The 21,814-nt window shown below is 32.2% G+C and overlaps 2 protein-coding genes and 1 pseudogene across 3 annotated transcripts; 1 reads left to right on the forward strand and 2 right to left on the reverse strand.

Annotated features, from left to right (window-relative positions):
* Positions 1-5,333: 5,333 nt before the first annotated feature.
* Positions 5,334-6,954, reverse strand: LOC106389768 (annotated as a pseudogene).
* Positions 6,955-13,743: 6,789 nt separating this feature from the next.
* Positions 13,744-16,418, forward strand: LOC106389767 (probable protein phosphatase 2C 21). 2 transcript variants are annotated; one of them, XM_013830110.3, is made up of 10 exons: positions 13,744-14,101; positions 14,400-14,522; positions 14,623-14,686; positions 14,780-14,888; positions 14,982-15,135; positions 15,214-15,463; positions 15,556-15,632; positions 15,720-15,772; positions 15,860-15,914; positions 15,993-16,418. In XM_013830110.3, the coding sequence occupies exons 2-10, from the start codon at positions 14,406-14,408 to the stop codon at positions 16,188-16,190; spliced, it is 1,077 nt and encodes a 358-aa protein (XP_013685564.1). In that variant the 5' UTR covers positions 13,744-14,101; positions 14,400-14,405; the 3' UTR covers positions 16,191-16,418. The 2 variants fall into 2 exon arrangements, with proteins under 2 accessions (XP_013685564.1, XP_048620966.1); XM_048765009.1 differs by lacking the exon at positions 13,744-14,101 and adding an exon at positions 14,226-14,325.
* A 716-nt stretch (positions 16,419-17,134) lies between these two features.
* LOC106386082 (early nodulin-like protein 1) lies at positions 17,135-18,054 on the reverse strand. The gene is made up of 2 exons (XM_013825975.3): positions 17,751-18,054; positions 17,135-17,659 (listed from the first exon to the last, which is right to left on the reverse strand). The coding sequence occupies exons 1-2, from the start codon at positions 17,929-17,931 to the stop codon at positions 17,304-17,306; spliced, it is 537 nt and encodes a 178-aa protein (XP_013681429.2). The 5' UTR covers positions 17,932-18,054; the 3' UTR covers positions 17,135-17,303.
* Positions 18,055-21,814: the final 3,760 nt, after the last annotated feature.

The following is a 21,814-nucleotide window of genomic DNA, read 5'->3' on the forward strand; positions in this document are numbered from 1 at the left end:
TAATCTTTTAAAATGTTTGTTTTTTCAGCAAAGGTGGAACTGGTCCGTAGGAATCACCGAGAGGGTGAAGAGCGAATTTATTGCAAAGGCGAAAACTCGTCTTTGCAACACCGTCTCCGATTGGAAGGACAAGTGGGAGATTTACGGCTATGAGGGGAAGCCGAGCGGGGTCACAAAGGAAGCATGAGATGGCCTCATCACCTATTGGAACGAACCCAGCTCCATCCGCAAAGCCAACTCCTGCTCCGCTTCCCGAAGAACGAGGGATAAAGATGGCCATTTGCCCATGGTTCATAGAACCGGCCAAAAACCCCATGCCGGAATTCGTCTCGAAGCTGTAAGTTTTATTTAAATTTATAATTTTCATTATTTTAAACTTGTATTTATTATTTATATTTAATTTATTTATTATTGTTGTTTATTAGTTGGAGAAGACGAGAGTTTTGCCATCTCTCTCGGACTTATTCAAGATGACTCACGCCTCACCAGATGGGGTTTTAGTGGATCCTGCATCCGAGAAACTCTTCAACACTGTGGCGTCTCGGGTTGAAGAGCAAGAGACGCAACTTACCCAACAGTCTGCAGATGGATTACCCGTCAAGTTGTCAACCGAAGAGGTCGACCGGATCTTCGAGGAGGTAAAATTTAATAATTTTAATTTTTTTTCTTTATTTTATTATTAACTCTAAATATGTTTTTATATATATACATATAGGTGGCTCCTAGAAAGAAGGGAAGGACGGTCGGAATAGGTTCCGTTAACGAAGTTGCAAGGGCGACTTCGTCATACTATTCGAGACGGGACCAGGACAACGACCGGATGCAGGCTCGCATGGATACCCAGCAGCAGCGTTTGGACTCTCTCGAGGGTTTGCTGGATGTGATGGCGGTGGGAAATCCAACTTTGCAGAGAGCTTTGGCGGAGAGACGAGCAGCTCTCGGGATGAGCCAGCCGGATCCCGAAGCAGGAACGTCTACAGACCCGAACCCCTCAGCCAACTACTTCGATGACGATGATGTTAGCCTTTAGTTTCCCTTTTTAATTTCTTTTGTTTTGTATAAAAAATTTAAATTCTATTTAATTAATGAATTTATAGTTTTTTTAAAAATATTATTTGGTTTCATATTTAATTTTATTTCAAATATTTTAAATTTTAAAATTATTGTTTTATAAAATTTATATAATTATTATAATTAATTTATATTTTAAATATGGAGATGTAAATTCGTTGTAAAATTTCACGTTAAGTCCTCGTAACGTTTACGAAGAATTTACATGGAGTCGTTGTAAAGTCCTCGTAAAGTTTACATCGACTTTACGTGGAAGCCTTACGTGGCTTTTACAACGAACTATTACGAGGTATTTACATCGTCATTTGCGAGGGCATTACGACGAATAGTTTCCTTCCGCTTTACGAGGAAATGACTTCCTCGTAAACGTAACTAGGACTTTACGACGAAACCTCCGTTACGACGAGCGTTTAACAACGAAACGTGTATCGATGTTAATTCGTCGTAAAGCCCCTATTACGACGAATTTACAACGAATACCGCCCTCGTAAAAAATACGTTTTCTTGTAGTGTTTTTCTATTTTTGTTTTAATCATATTTGTATTTTTATAATATATTTCTGTAAAATATTTTTCTTAAATGATTACTAAAAGGTTTTAATAATTGTTTCAAAATAGCAGGACTAAACATATATATTAATAGGTCATATTCCTAATTTAATATAATAGATGAGTTAATATGTTTGTTTAAATAATTTATTAGTTGATGAATATTTTTGCATGTTCCTTGAAATAATCTGCAAAAATTTGTAATCACAAAAAAAATTTAATATCTGATTTAAGCTCAATAAAATTCTAAGGATATTTTTTTATTTGTATAATTTATTACAGTTAATTTTATTTGTAATAAAAGGCTAAAAATAAAAATAAAAATATTTTTTCTTCTTTAGATAACATCGTATTAGGTTTAAGATGGGACGATGTTGTTCTGAAGTCATTTTGTTATTGCAATTGAAATGTTTTTTTATTTGGTAGGTTTTTTTTTGTGAAATGATATAGAATTAGTTGTATCATAAAAGAGCGTAGACTCTAGAAAACTATTACATATATAGAATCAGTAACTTAGGGAATTAAAGTCACTCAGCAGTTTTAGCTTACAAAAAAGTGAGTCCCGATTATTTAGGAGTTTGTAATGGAAGTTACTCGAATATGAACCAAACGTACAAACTACAAAATAGTTATTGTTATATAACTAAATAAATATTTTTAAAAGTAAGTTCAGCGGTAAAAATAGTTGGACACAACGTATATCAATGGGTGGTGATCCTAATTTAATAGTATTGATTAAGATTTCAAAGTGATACTCGAATGACTTTTGTGGTATGTTACGAGATATATCTATATATATATATATAAATATGTTGGTATCTCTCCTGTTTTGTCACGTGGAAAGTCGTTTGGTGCAGAGGTGACACGTGTCTGTCACAACATTATTTGAACTTCAAACTTATAAATTTTGGGCCTTATACAGCTCTAATTTTTCAAGTCCGGTAACCCACAAAGTTCATTTCTGAACCAGCCGCCGTAATCAATTATATATAGATAGATAACAAAAAAAATCCACGTCATCGTAAACTACTTTACCACTTAAATTATTTGTCGGTCTCTTTAGGCTCTATTATTTATGACTCTAAACTTTGATTTGGGTCTATACAATAATAATATTCTTACTATAGTCAACTAGCAAATATTTGATTCATCCGCCAATTTATTTTTCTAAGTTAATATATGGTCAATAATTGTATCCCAATTTTAATTTATAAATAAATAGAATGACGAGAGGTTTGAGATCAAAAATTAAAATCGATGTATCGTTAACCAGTACTACAAAGCTCTGCACACATGAAATTAGCCATGTGTTTACCCGTAACTGAAGAATCGAACCTTACCAAATAAAAAACAAAATCGAAACTAAATCAAATTTCATAAATCAGGTATATTTCTATATATCATGTATTCTATATTTTCTAAAACTAAAATATCAAAAACAAACGAGAACCGAACCAAAATCAATAAGTATCTCAATTTGAAATATAATTTACAAATCTAAAATATTAAATAAACTTAGTTTTACAGTAACAAATATCATAAACTTATTATTTATAAACTAAACTATCCAAAATGAATTATATGAATACTATTTCTCTAAATTATTTAAAATTATATAAATTACCTGATAATTTATCCAAAAAACTTAAATCACTTTTTTTTTCCGGGCAAAAAACAATTTATCAATAAAATTTACTCAAATTAACCAAAATAATCTGAAACGCCCGTAACCGAAAGAGACCCGATTTTGTTTTTGATATTAGCTGGTTCCCCACTTTGTTGTCCAAACTGAACCAAAAAAAACAAAATATCTGAACGAGAATTGAATCAAATTTTATAAATAACCAAATATATCTTATATCTGTAGAATTAAAAAATAAAATAAAATAAACCAAAACAATTCCAAAAAAAATAATTATAAAAAAGTTTGAATTTAAAAAAATTATAATTCGAAAACATAAAAAAAATATGTTTTTATTTAAATAATTATTTGTTATATATATATCAAGAACAAGGATATAAGAGTCTTTTGTCACTTATTGAAAATATATTTTTTTAAATGCTCATTTAGTAATGGTAAAGATCAATAATGGTACCATGAATGTGGTAAACATGAAATTTCACCTATTATCTATTTAAAGTTAATATTTTCTTTTATTATGTCAAATTGAACTAAGAATAATAAGAAGATATATATATATATATATATATATATTATCATATTATTCTGAATTGTTTTTTGCTAATTTTGTATTCTCTGAAAAAATAGAATAATGAAAGATATTGTTTTTTTAATTCCAAACCAAAAATATTTATTAAAAATAAGGGCATTCGCACGGGTTGAAATTCACCTGTCTCTAACAAATTTAAAAATATTAAAAGCTGAAAAAGAAGAAAGAGAAAGGATAAAAAAAAGAAGCAAGAGTGGTATCTGTGGGAAGAGTTTTCATACATTTCTAAAGAATCGGTAAATACATGCGGTATCATTTTACATGTTTTTGTATTTTAATTTTTAAAATTATTAATAACTAAATTATGTACAAAAATAATAAAAAAAATATTAGTGAGGTAGTCTACTTGCTATTTTACCACTAATGATGCCCTAACAATGTGATCTCAGAATTCTATTTATTATTGTTTTTTTTTTAAATATAGTTTTCAATCTACCATAATTTTTAAATGCTTTATAAAATTAATATAAATTTATATGAAACAGTTTTTATTATTAACTTTCAGCCGGGCCGATCCCACTATGTATATATATGTATTTGTTTCCCAAACATTGAATAATCGGACAACACATTATGCATTCAAAAATCAGGTTTTTCTTCTTTCAATCTTTATAACTTAAGACAAAATGAAGAACGAGTGCAAGATCACCATCTTCATCATTGAGTACAACTATTTCCTCATTTGTCGGGGTTTGATTAAGATCAAACAAAAAAACTTTTTCATTGGGTATAAATGGAAGATTCAAATCAAAATTAGAATTCATCAGTGAATGTGATTAAATCGTTTGTTTTCTGTCAGTATATAAGCACAATCAGTTTTATGTTTGGCTCCATAATTTAATTTTTTTTTAAGTTTTGGCTCCATCTTTAATTTTTTAGAAGAATAACATTGAGAACTTCTTTGTCCGTTCATAAAAGCCGTATTTGTTCGTGTGATACTTCTTGTTCAACTAAAACATCACAAAAAATGACTAAAATAGTTAATTGAGCATTTATATATCTTTTGCATGTGAAATTGTTATTTTATTAAATAATCACGAACTACAAAAGTTGAGATCAGCATCTTTTGACTGAAGTCATGAAGCCATATTTTGCATTAAACAAATGAAAAGAAGTTAAAATAGGTATTGCATCAGATTTCTTAATTAACATGCAGAGACGTTTTGTCAAATTATAAACGAACGGAGGGAGTATGATTTAATCAGATTCTATAAATTTGTAGCTTTTATTTATGAAAAAAAAAATAGCTTTTATATATTAATAATTAATTTTGTGATAAGTTTAATGAAAAATATAGTATACATTTAGATGGACACATCATTTACGAATCATTTTGATAATGCCACATAGTATCATTTAAAAATTGTAACGTTTCACAAATAGTATATAAGGAATAATTCAGCATTTAGTCACATCATATGTAGTTATCTTCCTACAGTTTTTGTTATGTGTATTATGCTTACTGTCCTATAAATATATCAACTTTGAAAACTTATTGTCATACTTAGTATTGTAATAAAATATATCTCGTTACAATGTATACAAACCATAACCAGCAAAACCGAGTTTCAAGTACTGAATATTTTACAATCAGTCTGTGTGGTCTCTCATGAGCAGAGGTTATTAAGCAGCAAGCAACTTCTTGATGTCCTTCTGCAAAACAGCAGAAAAAAAAAAAAAAAGTTTGGCTGTGAACCGGGAATCAGACCGAGATGAACTGAACCGGAAGCAGTTGGGTTAACCGTACCTCGATTTGGAAAGGGGATGTGGTGGGAGGGTACCTTTCAACGACCTTTCCCTTTTTATCAATCAAGAACTTCTCAAAGTTCCATTTAATGAGATCACCCAAGAATCCTCCTGCGTTTGATTTCAAGAACTGGTAGATTGGTGCTGTGCTCGGTCCATTCACATCGACCTGTGGAGTTCAAACTTATTCTACTCGGCAATACGCACAACCGAAAAGAATAATAAAGGCTTCGGAATAATACCTTATCAAATATAGGGAACTCTGCTTTAAACCGGGTGCAAGCAAACTGTTTGATCTCAGGGTTTGAACCGGGCTCTTGGCCACCGAACTGATTGCAGGGGAAAGCTAGAATCTCAAATCCTGTAATCAGAACAACAATAAAGGTTTTTTGATGTCTTACTATTACCCCTCAAATGCTTAAAGAACGGATGAGTTAAAATTATCATCGATCCAAGAAAGATTGGTATGTAGATCTACAAAATAATGCATTGAGGACGAAATGCAACAATATAATCTCTTTTTTTAAATGATCAAGTAAAGCTCACCTTGGCTCTTGTATTTCTCATACAGATGTGAAAGCTCTGAGTAATTTGATGATGTCAAACCACTGTGTGTTCCAGTAACCATACCTCAACATTAGTATAAGTGACTCCTAGATCACACATCACATTAAAAAAGAAGAAGGTGCTTACCATCTTGAAGCGACATTGACGATCAACATAACTTTCCCCTTATACTTGTTCAAAGAAACATCATTACCATCAATGTCCTGTCTCCACAAACATGAAGAATCTCATTATGTTTCAAATTACAAACTTAACATAGGATACCTCTCACTAAACCAATTTCGTTTACTTAAAGCTTCATCATAATTAGAAGATTCCCTAAATGAATTAAAACCGTATCTTTTCTGTTCTTAATTTGGTTAGAAGGATAAAGACCAAACCTTTACGGTGAATTCGTGAACGGTCTTCTCAGCAGCAGCTCGAGCTTGAACATTGAAAGTTCGGGACTTGAAGAGAAACCCATGATTAACCGGAGATTTTAGAGAGAACCCATTACTCAGATTCGCGAAATTCGATATGGCGGTGGAGAATTTCAAGGAAGGGACGAGGAAAGCCGCGGGGTTTAGAGATGGATTGGGTTTGGAAACGGCGAAGAGTGCAGAGAATGGTGTGTAATAAGAAGACGAAGAAGCCATTTTTTTGGTTACAGGAGAAGAGTTTATCCTCTTCCGCTTTCGACCAGCGTTAGTGTGGCGAAACTGAGAGCTGGTGATTGTCGAGAGCAGTTTATAGTATACTAATCCCAAGTTCCCAACACAATAAAAAGTTAAAAATATATTCCTACTTTTTTCGTTTTGGTTTCAAAAAAATTTGAAATTTAAATTGGTGAAATAATTTTAATCTATTAAAATGTCTGGATCTCGATATGTGCTGTTGAACTATTGTGATATACATTATTGAAAGTAATCCAAGTTATATTATTTCAAAATTATACTAGAATGAAAAATCGTTCCAGAATACAAGTACATCTTGTCTCTAATCAGTTCATCATTATATTTGTTATCATATAATTTTTTTTTCTAGCCACATAACAAAATTTAAGAATAGATGCAGCTTTCATAAATTGACATCTTGCCGACAAAAAATGGATATCCTCGATATTTTTTTCGCATTTTCTTTTTTAAATTTGAAGAATCAAGAATAAGATTCATTTTTTTTTAAATGGTAATCCAAAATATAAGAATGAAACTAAAGTTGATTGGTACGCAATCAAGATCGGTCCCCGTTCATTTCTGAGGACATTTAGGCACATATTTAATATATTTATCACGGAGTCTCTGTTTATCCTCAATTCCCTTGCAGATCCTTATCCTAATTGTATGTGTTCAAAAAAAAAATCATTATCCTAATTGTCTGGATCTCGATATGTGTTGAACTCAAATGAATAGTTCTAAACAGGTGGCAATTCCTTATCCATTAAATATGCTGGATTACAAATAGCATATGATGTGACAGCCAATTTTCTTGTACTCTTTTTAGTAGTAATATATTAAAATCTGGCTTCTCTACGTCTCTACGTCTCTTACAAAATCTGCTGCCATCGGATGTGAATAGTGACATCATAAGCTGACAAATCTTTTATAATATATTTTTCCTTTTATTTTGACTTGATACTAAATTACTAGTAAAAACGTTAAAAGCGAATTGGATACCTAAATAGGTACTAAATGATTTTTGAATTAGATAGTCAGCACAGCGTGCAAATTTACCGCTGGCGCACTATTTAAAATATTTATTTATAAATTATAATTTTTGTTGCAAGTTAATAAACATAAAATCTTTTTTGTTGCAAGTTACGATTTTTGAATTAGATAGTCAGCACTGCGTGCAAATTTACCGATGCGCACCGTTTAAAATATTTATTAAAAATATTTATTTATAAATTATAATTTTTGTTGCAAATTAATAAACATAAAATCTTTTTTACTATCTTACAAAATCGCAAAACTTTTTGATAAAAAAAAAGTTAAAACCGAAACCGATATTTCAAAAATCAACCCATTGTAATAAACAAAGTTTTATAAATAAATAAATTTTCTTATTTTATATTTTGTCTTGACTTTTGTTTAGGGATGGCAATTAAGGATCTGGACCGCGGGTCTGGCCCGTAAAGGCTTGCTGCGAGGCGGAATTAGACCTCCATTTGGTAAGCCCGCAAAATGGCGGGCCGTGCGGAACGGGTTCAAAGTGGGACAGATCGAAAATGGGACGGGTCGAAAGCGGGATGGGCTTAACCTGCGGGATTTTGAAGACCCGAAACCCTAAGTCCCTATTTCTGCTTTCACCTAAAACACTGAGAGAGAGAGAGAGAGAGAGAGAGAGAGAGAGAGAGAGAGAGAGAGAGAGAGAGAGAGAGAGAGAGAGTGATTCGACGTTATGTAGCTCCGGTCTTCCAAGCGCCTTCAATCTGCACCGATGGAGCTTCTTCAAATCATCATAAGAAGTTTGAAAACTCACTTTCCACCGAAGAAGAAGATCTAGTTTCCGCCATGAGTTCTTCATAGTTTTGCCTATATGTATTTGTTCACATTATCATATATTTTGGAGTTTTAGGTTTCAATATATCTTTAACTGACTTCTATTATTCTTATTTGCAGAAGATGAAGTTGATGGTGAAGAAAAGAGATTTCCATCTTTTGTCTCTTGTTGGTGATAAAGATGAAGAACAAGAATTGTGATTAGTGTTTTTTTTAATCTATTTTTGGGATTCACATATTTGATTTGGTGTTGGTTTTATTAAATTTTGGATTCAAAAAACTAAAGCATTTGTTATGAACTTATGTTATAATATTTGGATTTAACAACTAAAGTATTGTTTATTTTAAAAATGTTTGGAGTCTAACAAAAGTAAATAAACAAGTGTTTTGATCCAACTAAAATCTTCAACTAACAAGGGTATTGCCTTATCCAATTCAATCCTCGACTAAACTCACTTACTGATGCATCATGAAACTGATAAAACGTTTTGAATCATGTCTTGAAGCGTTGAGGAGCCATATGTCTGTTTGTAATTATATGTCCCGCGGGTCGATCAGCAAAAGCCTACATGTTTTGCGGTACGGATTTGGTCAGCCATTTTGAGGACCGCAGCTCGCGCGGACCTGACCCGCCGTGACCCGCTCGAAGACGTGTCCGCTGCGGTACGAGACGGAACGGGACATATCAACCTGTTTGACATTCCTACTTTTGTTTAAATTTTGTTTATAAAAATTTCATTTCATGTATGACGAAGCTGGATAGGAAAAAACGTAAAAAAGAAAAATTTATAAAGTCATTTGGATGTATATACATAAAAGTATTTTAAATTTATACAAAAAATTTATAGAGTAGTAATTAGGTAGATGGTTGTTTTTCAAAAGTATTTGCAGAATCATGCAAGAAAGGTATGTGAAATTACATAAAACTCCACAACAACATAGAGGGAATAGAGGGAATAATCAAAAGCAAAGCAGGTGAAGATACGATGAGGAAGATGATGTATACGAACTGCAACTTTGTTTATTGTTCAAATTTTCCCGATTTTCAGAGTTGGAAAATGAAAACAATTTAGAAAAATACTCTTTATCGGCAGAAAAGTAAAATAAACAAAAAAAAACGGTCACAAGTTGGGTCTCGATACATAGCTAATCTAGCTTGTGATAATAATATCCAGATATATACTTTCTCCGTTTTGAATTAGATGTCGTTTTAGAGCAAAAATTTCGTTTCAAAATTAGTACTCCCTCTGTTTCCAAATGCAAGTAGTTCTAGCAAAAATAGCTTGTTTCACAATATAAATAGTTTACATATTTCAATACATCTTTTCATTTATTGGATATTGTGTGACCAATGAAATAATGTTAGGTTTTTTATAATTGGTTGAATTAATTGATTAAATGATATATATTTTTCAAATTACAACTTCCTAAATATTTGTGCTTTTAAGCAAAACTACTTCCAATAAAAAACGGAGGGAGTATCGTTTTATGATTCCAATACAAAATTTATTGACATTTTATTCTAATCTATTTTTCTATTGGTTGAAATCTGGCTAGGTGTATTGGTAATGATGTATTTATATAGTAAATAGATAAATTTAAATATTTTATTAATCTATATGTCGAAGTCTAGAACGACAAGTAAAATGAAACAGGAGGAGTATCAATTTTTATGTCAGTACTTTGAATGCCAATTGAAAAAGTTAGGGTGAATTAAATGAGATCTTTGAAAAAAATAATTATTTATCCTATGAACGTGCACGACTAACGAGGAAAAACGAGACAAAGGAAAAAAAGAAATACTCTTTCCGTTTTTTATATAAATCGTTTTAAAGAAATTTTTATGTTCTAAATTATATGAAGTTTTCGGTTTTCTATGTAAAATTTATTAATACTTAATGTTATATGACCAATGATAATATATTTTCTATTTTATCATTGGTTGATTTGTAGTTAGGTAAATAATTAATGATGTTTTTGTTTAGAAAATATAAAAAAATAATGATATATTAATTTATTTGCATAATTCTAAAATGACTTATATTAAAAAATGGATGGAGTAATTATTTATCGAGGGAAGAGGCACATAATTCCACGATCAAACGAGGAAGAAGAAAGACCAATGAAAGAGAAATAGAAAAAAAAAAAATACATGGCTTGTGTAGACCCAGGTTTATCTGAAGGGCTAAGTTAGGGTTTTAGGAAAAAAGCACAGTGCTTTTCCATATACCTAATTAAATTTCTTTCTAAAGTTACGTAGTGCAAATACCTAAATTTACATGAACCAAAACATAATATATTGGTGGAAGTTACTTTAGTCCAACGGTTTAATTAAGAGTTCATTAATGATTATAGGTCTCGGGTTCAAACCTAAGAAAATTCAAATTATGCAGATTATGGAGAAAAACAGGTTACAAGAGATCTTCAGTAAGACGTACTATCGAACATGAATTTCATAGGACGGCTCAGAGTGGCACAGTAAAAAGTGTATTCACATAAGGTGGTAGAATTGTCAGCTGTAAAATCTTCTATGGTAATATTTCTCATCGTTGTAATAGCATAATTACTCAAACGTTAAAAAAAAACCATAATCCAAAAACTTGGACAAGTCGAAATCGGAAATCATGCAAGAACCTGATAAAAGAGTGTGGATTATAGTGGTGAATACACAGAAAGTTTCAACTGAAAGCAAGCAAGCAACCATATAAACAATTGTATATAAATTTAAGAATTTTTATATATTCATTTTCTGTCAATTATATTTATTAGAAACTGTCTAAATTATTGTTTTAGGAATACAAAATATTCATGCAGATGCAAACAATATTTTTTTATAATCAACAGCCCTGTAATGTAAAAACAACACAAATAAGAACTTATAAATAATAAATAAATATATATATATTATATTTCACCTAAAAATTATATTATGATTAACAAGCTAGTTTTACTATTATTTAGCATCATTTTAATGAATATTTTACTAATTGTGGGTTAGTATTCATAAATGCTTAGTCTGTTTGTACTAAGTATTTATAGTTTTTAGATTTCAAAACTAGTTTAAATGTTTAGAAAGAAACTTATAACTTTTACAATTGTTTCAAAATATTTAAGTACATTTATAATATTTAGGAAAGTGTCACTATTGTTTGTAAAAATGTTTACTAAACATTAGAAATGGATTCATAAAATATTTACAAAATAATCATAAAGTATTCAACAATAAATTTATTTTATTTTATTCATAAATATTTGTTTTAATATAAATGATGTAGTTTATTGAAATAATATAATTTTAATCATTTATTTTTCTATAGTTATTTCGTATTAACTAATTATGTTTATTTTCATACTTATTATTTTAGTTTTATATATTTTTGATAACAATGGTTGAATTATTCTAAGAGATTTTTGAACCCGAAAATCAGTTTGGTGGAACTGAATCGACATAAATGAACCATATTTAAAGACTGATTTTGAGAACCATATGCAAGTCTATTAGCTATTTATCTCTGGGATATGCTTTATTGAAAAATTAGGGAATATTTTTTTTCACTTCGCTTAATTTTGTTCATATGAGTAATGAATGTCAATTATTTTATAGTGTAGACATTAACTTCACCAATTGGAACAATTTGTTGCGGATAATATTTCTATAATATTTAAGGTTTTCATGCACTACATCACCTAAATCAAAACTCGATATTCTACACCTAAAAATGATAAACTTTATCTGATATTCATAGTTGGTTGAATATCTTTACAAAATTGTTTTTGTTCCATAAAACATTTATTTATTTTCATGATTAATATCTCTCATATTTATAATTAGGGGAGATGCAAAAAAAAATTTGTAGTGAATTTTTTTAATTGTGTTTCACTCAAAAATGTTATTTTAATATCAGCAATGCGCAAATTTTTTTGTGGATCTCTATTTTTGTTATATTTTTACTTTTATACTTTATATTTCATTAATTTTTCATATGTGAATACTAATTTTGTTCATACAGCCATACCTAATAAATAATTAACCGATAAATTAATATATCATTTTAAATTTATTAATTTATCATATATATGAACAGTGGCGGAGGCTGAGATTAGACAAGGATACCTATGAATTTTTGAACCGATCCCTATGAATTTTTGAAAAACAAAATGTTATTTGTATTTTTCAATAAAAATTTTGGTGAAATATTGTAAATTCAGCTTAATGACTCCATTATTTTTTTTTTTCTGAAAACTGATTGGAACCGATGATTTGTGTTTTTTTTTTACAGTTGAACCCACGATTTTCAAAGAATTTTTTTTTTTCGTCTCGGCCTATTGTACCATTTTCACAATCATTTAATTATAAAACATTTCCATATGATTTTTTTTTTTTCACTAATTCAATACTTCCAATATTTTACTATACACTTTTCTTCTTATGCCTATAATATGTAAAATAATATTTATTTAATTTATTCAATAATTAGATTAAATATAATATATTTTAAATTTATATTTAATTATAAAAATATTGACTCCTATTAATATTATGGCTGACTCCGTCATTGTATATGAACATTACAAAAATAATTTTACAATTTGATATTTTGCTGGTAATTTATTATTTAATTCAATTTTTTGTAATTTTTAATTATCAGTACTTTTAATACTTTTAATGTATATTTTATTGTTTATAATATTTCTTATTTCTCATTAATTTTAAGATTAAAATTAAAATATATTTTTATGTTGATTTAAAAATTTGTCATATGAGATTAACATTTTTAAATTTCGGATTCGAGGTTCAACTAACCTTTACTGTAAAAATAAATGATTTTTATTAAGATACAATATTTAACAATTTATTGTTTTAAAAAGAATTTACTCTCGGTAGTATGATATATTATTTGGTAAAATGTTTTTCTTATATATATTTGTTATTTTAAATTCTAAATATTATTTTTTAGTATTTAATAAGTTATAATATTAACAATTTAAAAATATATTTTTGCTTGGGAATGTAAATTTAATAAAGAATTATGTCATAATATTCTGTATAAAGGCACTTCATGAATTTTATCAGTTTTGTATGTCAATTTATTTTTATCCCGTTCATATGAAAGGTAAGATTGACTGACAAATACCACATCAAGCAAATCCACAATTAGTTAAATAAATCGTCTCTGTTTTTGATGTTTCCTATATTATACATTCTGGAAGCTGTGATGATGAAGAAGAAGATAAGCTTTAACAGCTGTAAAGATTTACACATCTCGAGTTTTAGTTAACGAACAAGAAAAAGGGTGAAAAAGTTGAAAAAAAAAAAAACCCTTCTCATTGTACATCTGATCTCAAGGGGTTGGTCCCTTTCCTCTTTCTCTCGCTACCCATCTAGTTTCTTCTCCTAACTCCAGAGTTCCGTCCTCAAGGATCTCAAAAGGGCTTTCCTTTTTTCCTTCTACCTTGAGATGTAAGTTGCGACCTTTCTTCTCTGAATCTAATAGTCAAATATCTGCATCTGGGTCTTTTTCTTTTGGTCGGAACGATGTCTTTATCATGAGTAGTTCTTAGTTGTTCAAGAATCAATTCAGAACCTTTTTTTTGTCTTGGTCTCTGTCCTGAGTTGCCCTTAGTTGATTTGGTCAACTGTGAATCTATAAGAGGCAGAAACTGGATTGTGTAGAATTCTCATAGGTTCAGAGCTAGCTTCTTTCTGGAAAATGGATTGTGTAGTGTTCTGATTGGTTCAATCTTTTACTTCTTGGCAGAAAGAGATGGGGACATACCTAAGCTCTCCCAAAACTGATAAGTTATCAGAAGAAGGTGAGAATGATAAACTCAGATATGGTTTATCCTCTATGCAAGGTTGGCGTGCCACCATGGAAGATGCGGTGAGTCAAACTTGATCATATGCAACTTCTAAGAGTTTTGGTTTTTGTTTCCCTCACTGATCCCCTCTCTCTTGATTGTTAACTCATTTTATTTTGCTAGCATGCTGCAATTCTTGATCTAGATGATAAAACATCCTTCTTCGGTGTGTATGATGGCCATGGAGGTAATGAACTAGAGCTCTTGTCTGTGTATATACTTTTGGTACATTTTTTTTTATTGATATGGAACTCATTAGTAATTTTACTAAGTGGTGTAGGTAAAGTTGTGGCAAAGTTCTGTGCCAAGTATCTACACCAACAGGTTCTCAGTAATGAAGCATATGGAGCTGGAGACTTTGAAACATCTCTTCAGGGAGCATTCTTTAGGTATTGTTTGTTCTTGTAATATTAAAAACACTTTTTACAGAACAAGAAAAGGGTTTCTACTTAAAAAAGTTTCATTGTGAATATTTTTTTTAGAATGGATGACATGATGCAAGGACAAAGAGGATGGCGAGAGCTAGCTGTACTCGGTGACAAGATGAATAAGTTTAGCGGCATGATTGAAGGATTCATATGGTCACCAAGAAGCGGTGACGCCAATAACCAGCCTGATAATTGGCCTCTTGAGGATGTAATAATATAGCTTTTAATGTTTCCTTGTTTGAATTGGGACCTTAAAGAACGGTGCTCCTTTTGTTTTCTTATACAGGGTCCTCATTCTGATTTCGCCGGACCTACTTCCGGGTGTACAGCATGCGTAGCTCTTATTAAAGATAAGAAGCTGTTTGTGGCAAATGCTGGTGACTCACGTTGTGTGATCTCAAGGAAAGGCCAGGCTTGCAATCTTTCTAAAGATCACAAACCTGATCTTGAAGTTGAAAAAGAGAGGATACTGAAAGCTGGTGGGTTTATTCATGCTGGGCGTATTAATGGAAGCTTGAATCTGACTAGAGCCATTGGTAAAGCTTTTGCTTTTCTTCTTATCCCAACACTTCCATTAGAGCTTCTTGTATTCTTGATTTGAAGCATTGTTTCTGTGCTTCCTTTACAGGTGACATGGAGTTCAAGCAGAATAAATTCTTACCATCTGAGAAGCAAATGGTTACTGCTGATCCAGATATAAACACTGTAAGAATCTTAAGTGACTTTTTTTTTGGATTTTGCGCTTGATTTTGGTGTTTTAAGCTTGATTTGTTATTTGTTTTATCTCATCAGCTTGACCTATGTGATGATGATGATTTTCTTGTTGTTGCATGTGATGGAATCTGGTAACAAAAAAAAACCAAATGTTTCGTTTTGTACATAAATGAGTTAGTTTCTTTATGAATTTTTGATTTTGATCCCATCTTCTTTAGGGACTGTATGTCAAGCCAGCAACTGGTGGATTTTATCCATGAACAGTTAAAATCTGTAAGCCTTACCTGTTTCCTTCTTATTTTTTATTGTTTTTTACTATAAGGGTCGGTGACATTGGCAGTAACTTTTCAGGAAACAAAACTTTCAACCGTATGTGAAAAAGTTGTTGATAGATGTTTGGCTCCAGACACTGCGAGTGGTGAAGGCTGTGATAATATGACCATCATCTTGGTTCAGTTCAAGAAGTCTAATAATAACCCATCAGAGCCTGAACCAGAAGAAGAAACCAAACCACAACCGAGCCAGGACGAGCCGAGCTCATCAAGCTAGATGGTCCTTAAAAAGAGCCAGGGGGAGATTTGAAACGGTTATATCATTAACTTTGGTTTTGAGTGGCTTATAGAAAGCAGATGCTGGTGTTTATTGAAATTTCAGATTTTATTTCCTCAGTTTTCAGAGCTTCTCTTTACTCAGACCTGGTTCCAGCGGTTCCTGTAATAAAAACGACTCTGTATAGTTTTCTTGTGGTTTATGAGAAAATGTTATTAGATTTTCATATTCTGATGTGCACAAACCATTAATGAGATTTGCAGGATGTAGCTGTGACATGGTTATACTCGTTCCTTTTAAGTTTTTTGGCCATACAATTTAAAATCAATTGGCAATGAATGTAGTGACCCAATCTATATCTTTCCAATGTAATCTCCAACACCTTTCTTCATAATCCATCATACCACTTTGAGGTAATATTTTTTTTCTAGCTATTTGAAAAAATTGAGTCTTCTTTGGGCTATTGATTTGTGGGATGATCATACTACTTTTCGAACCGGACTAATGGATCAAGGTGTCGGTCTGCTTTGATGCCATAATAAGTTTTTTGGACATTCAACTTAAAACCAATTAACCTTAAGTGAAGTGGCTTAAATACGTTATATATTCTCATGTCTCATTTATCTTTCCAATGTGAGATTTTTTATCACCAACAAGATATTTTTTTTTATTCAAGATATTTTCATATTTATAGTAACTTTTAGTTTTAATAAAACTATCTAGTCAAAAATATACTCTATTTTGTTAGTGAAAGGATAGAAATATTAAAACGAATGCTGTTGTATAAGGTTACTATTAACTTTTTGTAAGAGTTGGTTTTGCAAGAGAAGTTTTGGGTGGCTTCTTGCATTTGACACAATGTTTAGAGTAGCAATTCATATTTTTAAAATCATTTTCTATCAACCTTGATAAACTTTTTTTTTGTTTTGAAACAGTAATCAGTCTTGATAAACAATAAATTTAATTTAATTATAAAATATAGTAGTGAGGAACCAAGACCAACAAAGATCTCTAAAGCTAACAAGATGTAATCATAAAAAGAGAAACTAAAAGAGCTTTTCTGAAACAAAAAGCTCATCCATAAAGCACAAACCTAACCCACATGGTCCCAAATTAGAACCAAACCCATAGACCAAGAACAAGACCTAACACGGCAGCAAACCCACCACCAAGCCTAGCTGAGCCACTAGTAGGAGCTGGAGCCACGGATGGACCATCTTCGAACTCAACAGGAGAAGGAGCCGGAGAAAAAGCTTTGTGACGCGGACTAACCACGACGAGGCTCAGCTTCTGACCTTTCTCACAGTGACCATCGACTCCACTAATGAAGTAAAATGGACCGGACCTGTCCAATTTCACCTTGGTCTCTCCGTCGGTGTAGTTAGCTAAAGGGTTCGTGGTGTTGCAGCTCTTGTATGCTTCTTGCGTTACTTGCAAAACAGAGTCTTTACCAGCTTCATACCGGAAAACTGAAAGAAAAAGATTTATTTAAATAATCGAGTTAGAAACAGAGCAGGTAGTAGAAAACAGAGTATATATAAGTATTAAAATGGTGGGTACCGATAAAGTCGCCGACTTTGAAGCGAGCTTTTTGAGCCCATTCCGTGAATGAGTAAGAAGAGGAAGGAGGGATTCTCCAGTCGCCGGATTTTCCACCGACGGTGACTTCATTTGCAGCGGCGAGAGAGCATAAGAAGATGAATGAGAGGATGATAGCCACAAGGGATGAAAAAGAAGCCATTTATGCAGAATCGAACAGAGTGTTTGAAGATAGTTACTAGTGGAAAAGAGAAAAATAATAGAAAACTAGTCGTCGATTTTAATGTTATGAATGTTGTGGAGATGTTTGTTGATTCTGAAAGAGGCTCGTGTGATGATTTATAGTGGTGAAATTCGAAAACTAGCCGTTATTTTTTTTCTTTAATTAAAGGGAAAAGTGTAAAAATGTTACTGTAGCCGTTGGGAAGCTTCCGTGGTGTAACGTTAGAGAAGTATTTTTAAAATGCAAATAATTTTACCGACATATTTGTGTCAGCCAAGTTATGAAGGTTTCTCGTTTTCTGCTTTTTTATTTTTGACAAAATAAAAAGTAATTTTCAGGAGAAATAAAGGGAAAATTGCTTATTCGAACTAGTTATTTGTGGCTTTTTCACACATGAACTTTTAAGTCATACCAAAAACTACATGAACAATAGAAAAATGACTTATTTACCTATGAACTAATTGTTCCCGGCTATTTTACACACGAACTTTTACGTCATGCCAAAAACCACATGAACAACTCTATTTTTTGAATTACATACACAAACTATCGATTTTAAAGTAATTCCCCTAAAACCGTAAACAGTGTTATTTAAAAGTTAACATGGATTATGATAGGTGGAGAGACTCTTTAATTTGAGTTGATAAAAACATAATACTACATCGTTTTTTTTTTCTTTTTTTTGTTGTCAATTTCTCTTCTTCTTCGAAAATCGTTTTACTCTTCATCAATTGTGGATAAAATTTATTATCATGCAGAAGAATAAAACATTTTGCATATGCATAAAAAAAGAAGAGCAGCAAATACTAACTTACCAATCTCTATGTATTGTCACAATGAACTATAAAATTGGCGCAGTCTAGGACTCTTGATTGGTTCTGTAAGCGGATGTTACTCTCAGGTTCCGGTCCTGCAGGGATTTATATATTCTCCTCAATCCAGAAATTAATGTCACATGATCTCTTTATGTACGCTTTATGTCATATAACTCGAAAATATCTACCCCAACCAGTTACTCTGTCATATAACTCAAAAATGCAGAATAAATTTTTTTATCCTCAATTGATGATGAAGAGTAAAAAGATTTATGAAGAAAAAGAGCAATTGACAAAAAGAAGAAGAACAAAACGACATAGTATTCTGTTTTTATCAACCTAAATGAAATCGACCCTCCACCTGTCATAAACCAAGTTAAGGTTTAAACAATACCATTTACGGTTTTGGAGAAATTAGTTTAAAATCGATATTTTGTGTATGTAATTCAAAAAAAAAAGAATTGTTCATGTGGCTTTTGGCATTATTTAAAAGTTTGTGTGTGAAATAGTCAGGAACAACCAGTTCATAGGGGAATAAATTATTTTTCTGTTGTTCATGTGGTTTTTGACATGACTTAAAAGTTCGTGTGTGAAAAATCTGGGAACAACTAGTTCTTAGTGGAATGAACCATTTTCCCGAGAAATAAACGTAGTTACAAAGTATACAAAAAATAAAATATACAAAGAATCACTTATAGTAATAAGACGAATGATTTATTGGTGTGGATGATGCCTATCCATACTTCTGGCATGATCCTAAAATACACTGACATCTCTTCTGATATAGAAGATAAACATTTATTGATTCTTTTTATTTGTTGGTTAGCTTTGTGTGTGTGTTTTTTTAACAACAAAAAACTATTTTATTACTCAAACAAAAATAGTTTGAGAAAGTAAACCGAAATATAATAACCGACAAAACAAAAATTTCTATGAAAAGATTGCACATTCTAGTTAAAAATCAACAAATGCATTATGTCCCCTTGGTTGGTTGTCTTTTAGGGACACTTGACACATATTTTTGTATATAAAACAGCAAAGATTACATGAGGTCTGCTTAGTAATATAATAGTAAAAAATTGTTGAGATGTCTTGAACTTGGTAAGAAGACATGGTAGCATTAGTTAGTTGGAGATGTTGTTAGATATAGCTTTAGCGTTATGGTTTTCGAATCTAGATACTCTTATATATTTTGTATGTGTATAGTCATAATGTAATATAAATTATATTTTCAATTTCTGATTAGTATTTTTTTTTGTCGTAGATAAAACCAATTTGGTGAATCACATTAAATCTCTTTGTCATTTACCTTTTTGTGTGTTTAATCTGTTTCCACATTTTCTTCACACATTTTTTATAATAAATCATTAAAAATTGGGGTTTCGACCTTTAAGATCTTGATCTTGAATATTTAAAATCTTGATTAATCCCACAATTATCATAATTATGACAAATAAAACTTTTTGTTTTTGTTGAAACAAACAATTCATATTTTTATGAATTTTCTTCTAGTGATATATTTGAATTGCATGATTTTCTTTGCTTCGGGTCTATCAATGATTCATAAGACATAACTATTTGATGGACTTTAATCAAGAAGAAGTTCATATTTGTTAGTGGCATGATCCCAAAACCCATTTACATCTCTTATGATTAGAAGGCTGTAGGGGGCGTGGGGTGTTGAATCTCAATTCGGCGTGTTCGATGAAAACACGAATGTAACGGTGGATTATTTGAAACACGTTTACTGAGAGATCAAAGGTTAACTACAAAGGAAAATATGATGAAGCTATAAGAAAACTATGAATTCAGCAAGAATAAGGTAAATCCTAATTCTTGTGCCAAATTATGTGTTATTGTGAATATATCGTTCTTTGTGTGAGTTCCTCTCTATTTTTTTTTCCGCCAAGTGTTTTTTTTTTTAAATAATAAAACCGGGTCAAACCCAGAATACATGGCCCAATGCCCAAATACATAATCAAAAGGATTAGAAACCCAAAAGCCTACCGGCTACAATCTAAACGCTTAAACGGGCCCGCGGCCCAAACCATACAAACCCAAACGACGTCGGCTGGAAAGCACGCGTCAAGGAGGCTGGCTGCTGAACACGTGGAAGAATCTACACCCTCAGATCGACACGCGTCGCAAACCGCCTCGACCTGACCGTCTCCACTTCGAAGACGCCGCCGGAGCCACCTCACCGTACCTTCGTTTCGCCGGATCTCATAATCCGCATCAACTGCCTTTCTCTCCGGTGGTCCTCCACCGAAAGCGTCATCGGACATACCACGCTCTCATCAGGACCACCCACTCTTCTCTTGGGATTAAGTCCCGTCACCACAACCTCAACTATCTTCTCTTGTCGGCGGTATCATCCACGGAGAGCTTCATCTTCTTCTAAGATCTCATCTGATCTATCTAATGTCCACCCGAGCCAACAAGAACAACAACCAAACCGAACTTTCACCGCTAACACCCAAGCTTCCTACGGGTTCCAAGCCGGCAGCGTAGAGCTATGGTAGCCTCCACCCTCCGGAGACAAGACGGCGACGACGGAGCTAGGTAAGCCTCCCCCTCCCGAAAACTGAACCGGCGGAGCAAAAGGAGCCTCCACCTCCCGGAGAATACCGACGACGACGGAGCTGTAAAAGCCTCCCCCTCCCGGAGTCAAACCTTGATCTAAACGAGCCGCCTCTCCACTGCAGAAAACCTTCCCCACGACCGCGTCTTCACTCCAAACAACAAACCGCCATGCAGCATGGATTAGGCTGGAGCCACAGCTCGGACAAGGCGAAAGTTGGGGGGGGGGGGAGGATACGAAGGATAGGCACTAGGATAACTTTTAAACGGATGGACCCCGGTTCCGACGACGGCATGCGTGCAGACACGCCGGCCGCTCAGCGGAACCAAGACCAGATCTACTTTCTCTCTCTTCTCTGTCTCTATCTGGCTTAGATGATATGGTAAATCTAGTTCCTCTCTATTTATAGTTGAAGTTACCAACTTTTTTTTTTCCTAATCCGATTTGGCTTTCCTCATCCATCTTT

The sequence above is a fragment of the Brassica napus genome, chromosome C8, assembly GCF_020379485.1.
Source record: "Brassica napus cultivar Da-Ae chromosome C8, Da-Ae, whole genome shotgun sequence".
Lineage (NCBI taxonomy): Eukaryota > Viridiplantae > Streptophyta > Magnoliopsida > Brassicales > Brassicaceae > Brassica > Brassica napus.

Excerpts from the sequence above, each read along its gene's own strand:
- LOC106389767 (XM_013830110.3), top strand. The coding sequence starts at position 14,406 with ATGGGGACATACCTAAGCTCTCCCAAAACTGATAAGTTATCAGAAGAA. Across the intron at positions 14,523-14,622 it reads GTGCCACCATGGAAGATGCG|CATGCTGCAATTCTTGATCT; the intron begins GTGAGTCAAACT and ends TTATTTTGCTAG. Across the intron at positions 15,915-15,992 it reads TCCATGAACAGTTAAAATCT|GAAACAAAACTTTCAACCGT; the intron begins GTAAGCCTTACC and ends GTAACTTTTCAG.
- LOC106386082 (XM_013825975.3), bottom strand. The coding sequence starts at position 17,931 with ATGGCTTCTTTTTCATCCCTTGTGGCTATCATCCTCTCATTCATCTTC. Across the intron at positions 17,660-17,750 it reads CAAAGTCGGCGACTTTATCG|TTTTCCGGTATGAAGCTGGT; the intron begins GTACCCACCATT and ends TTTTTCTTTCAG.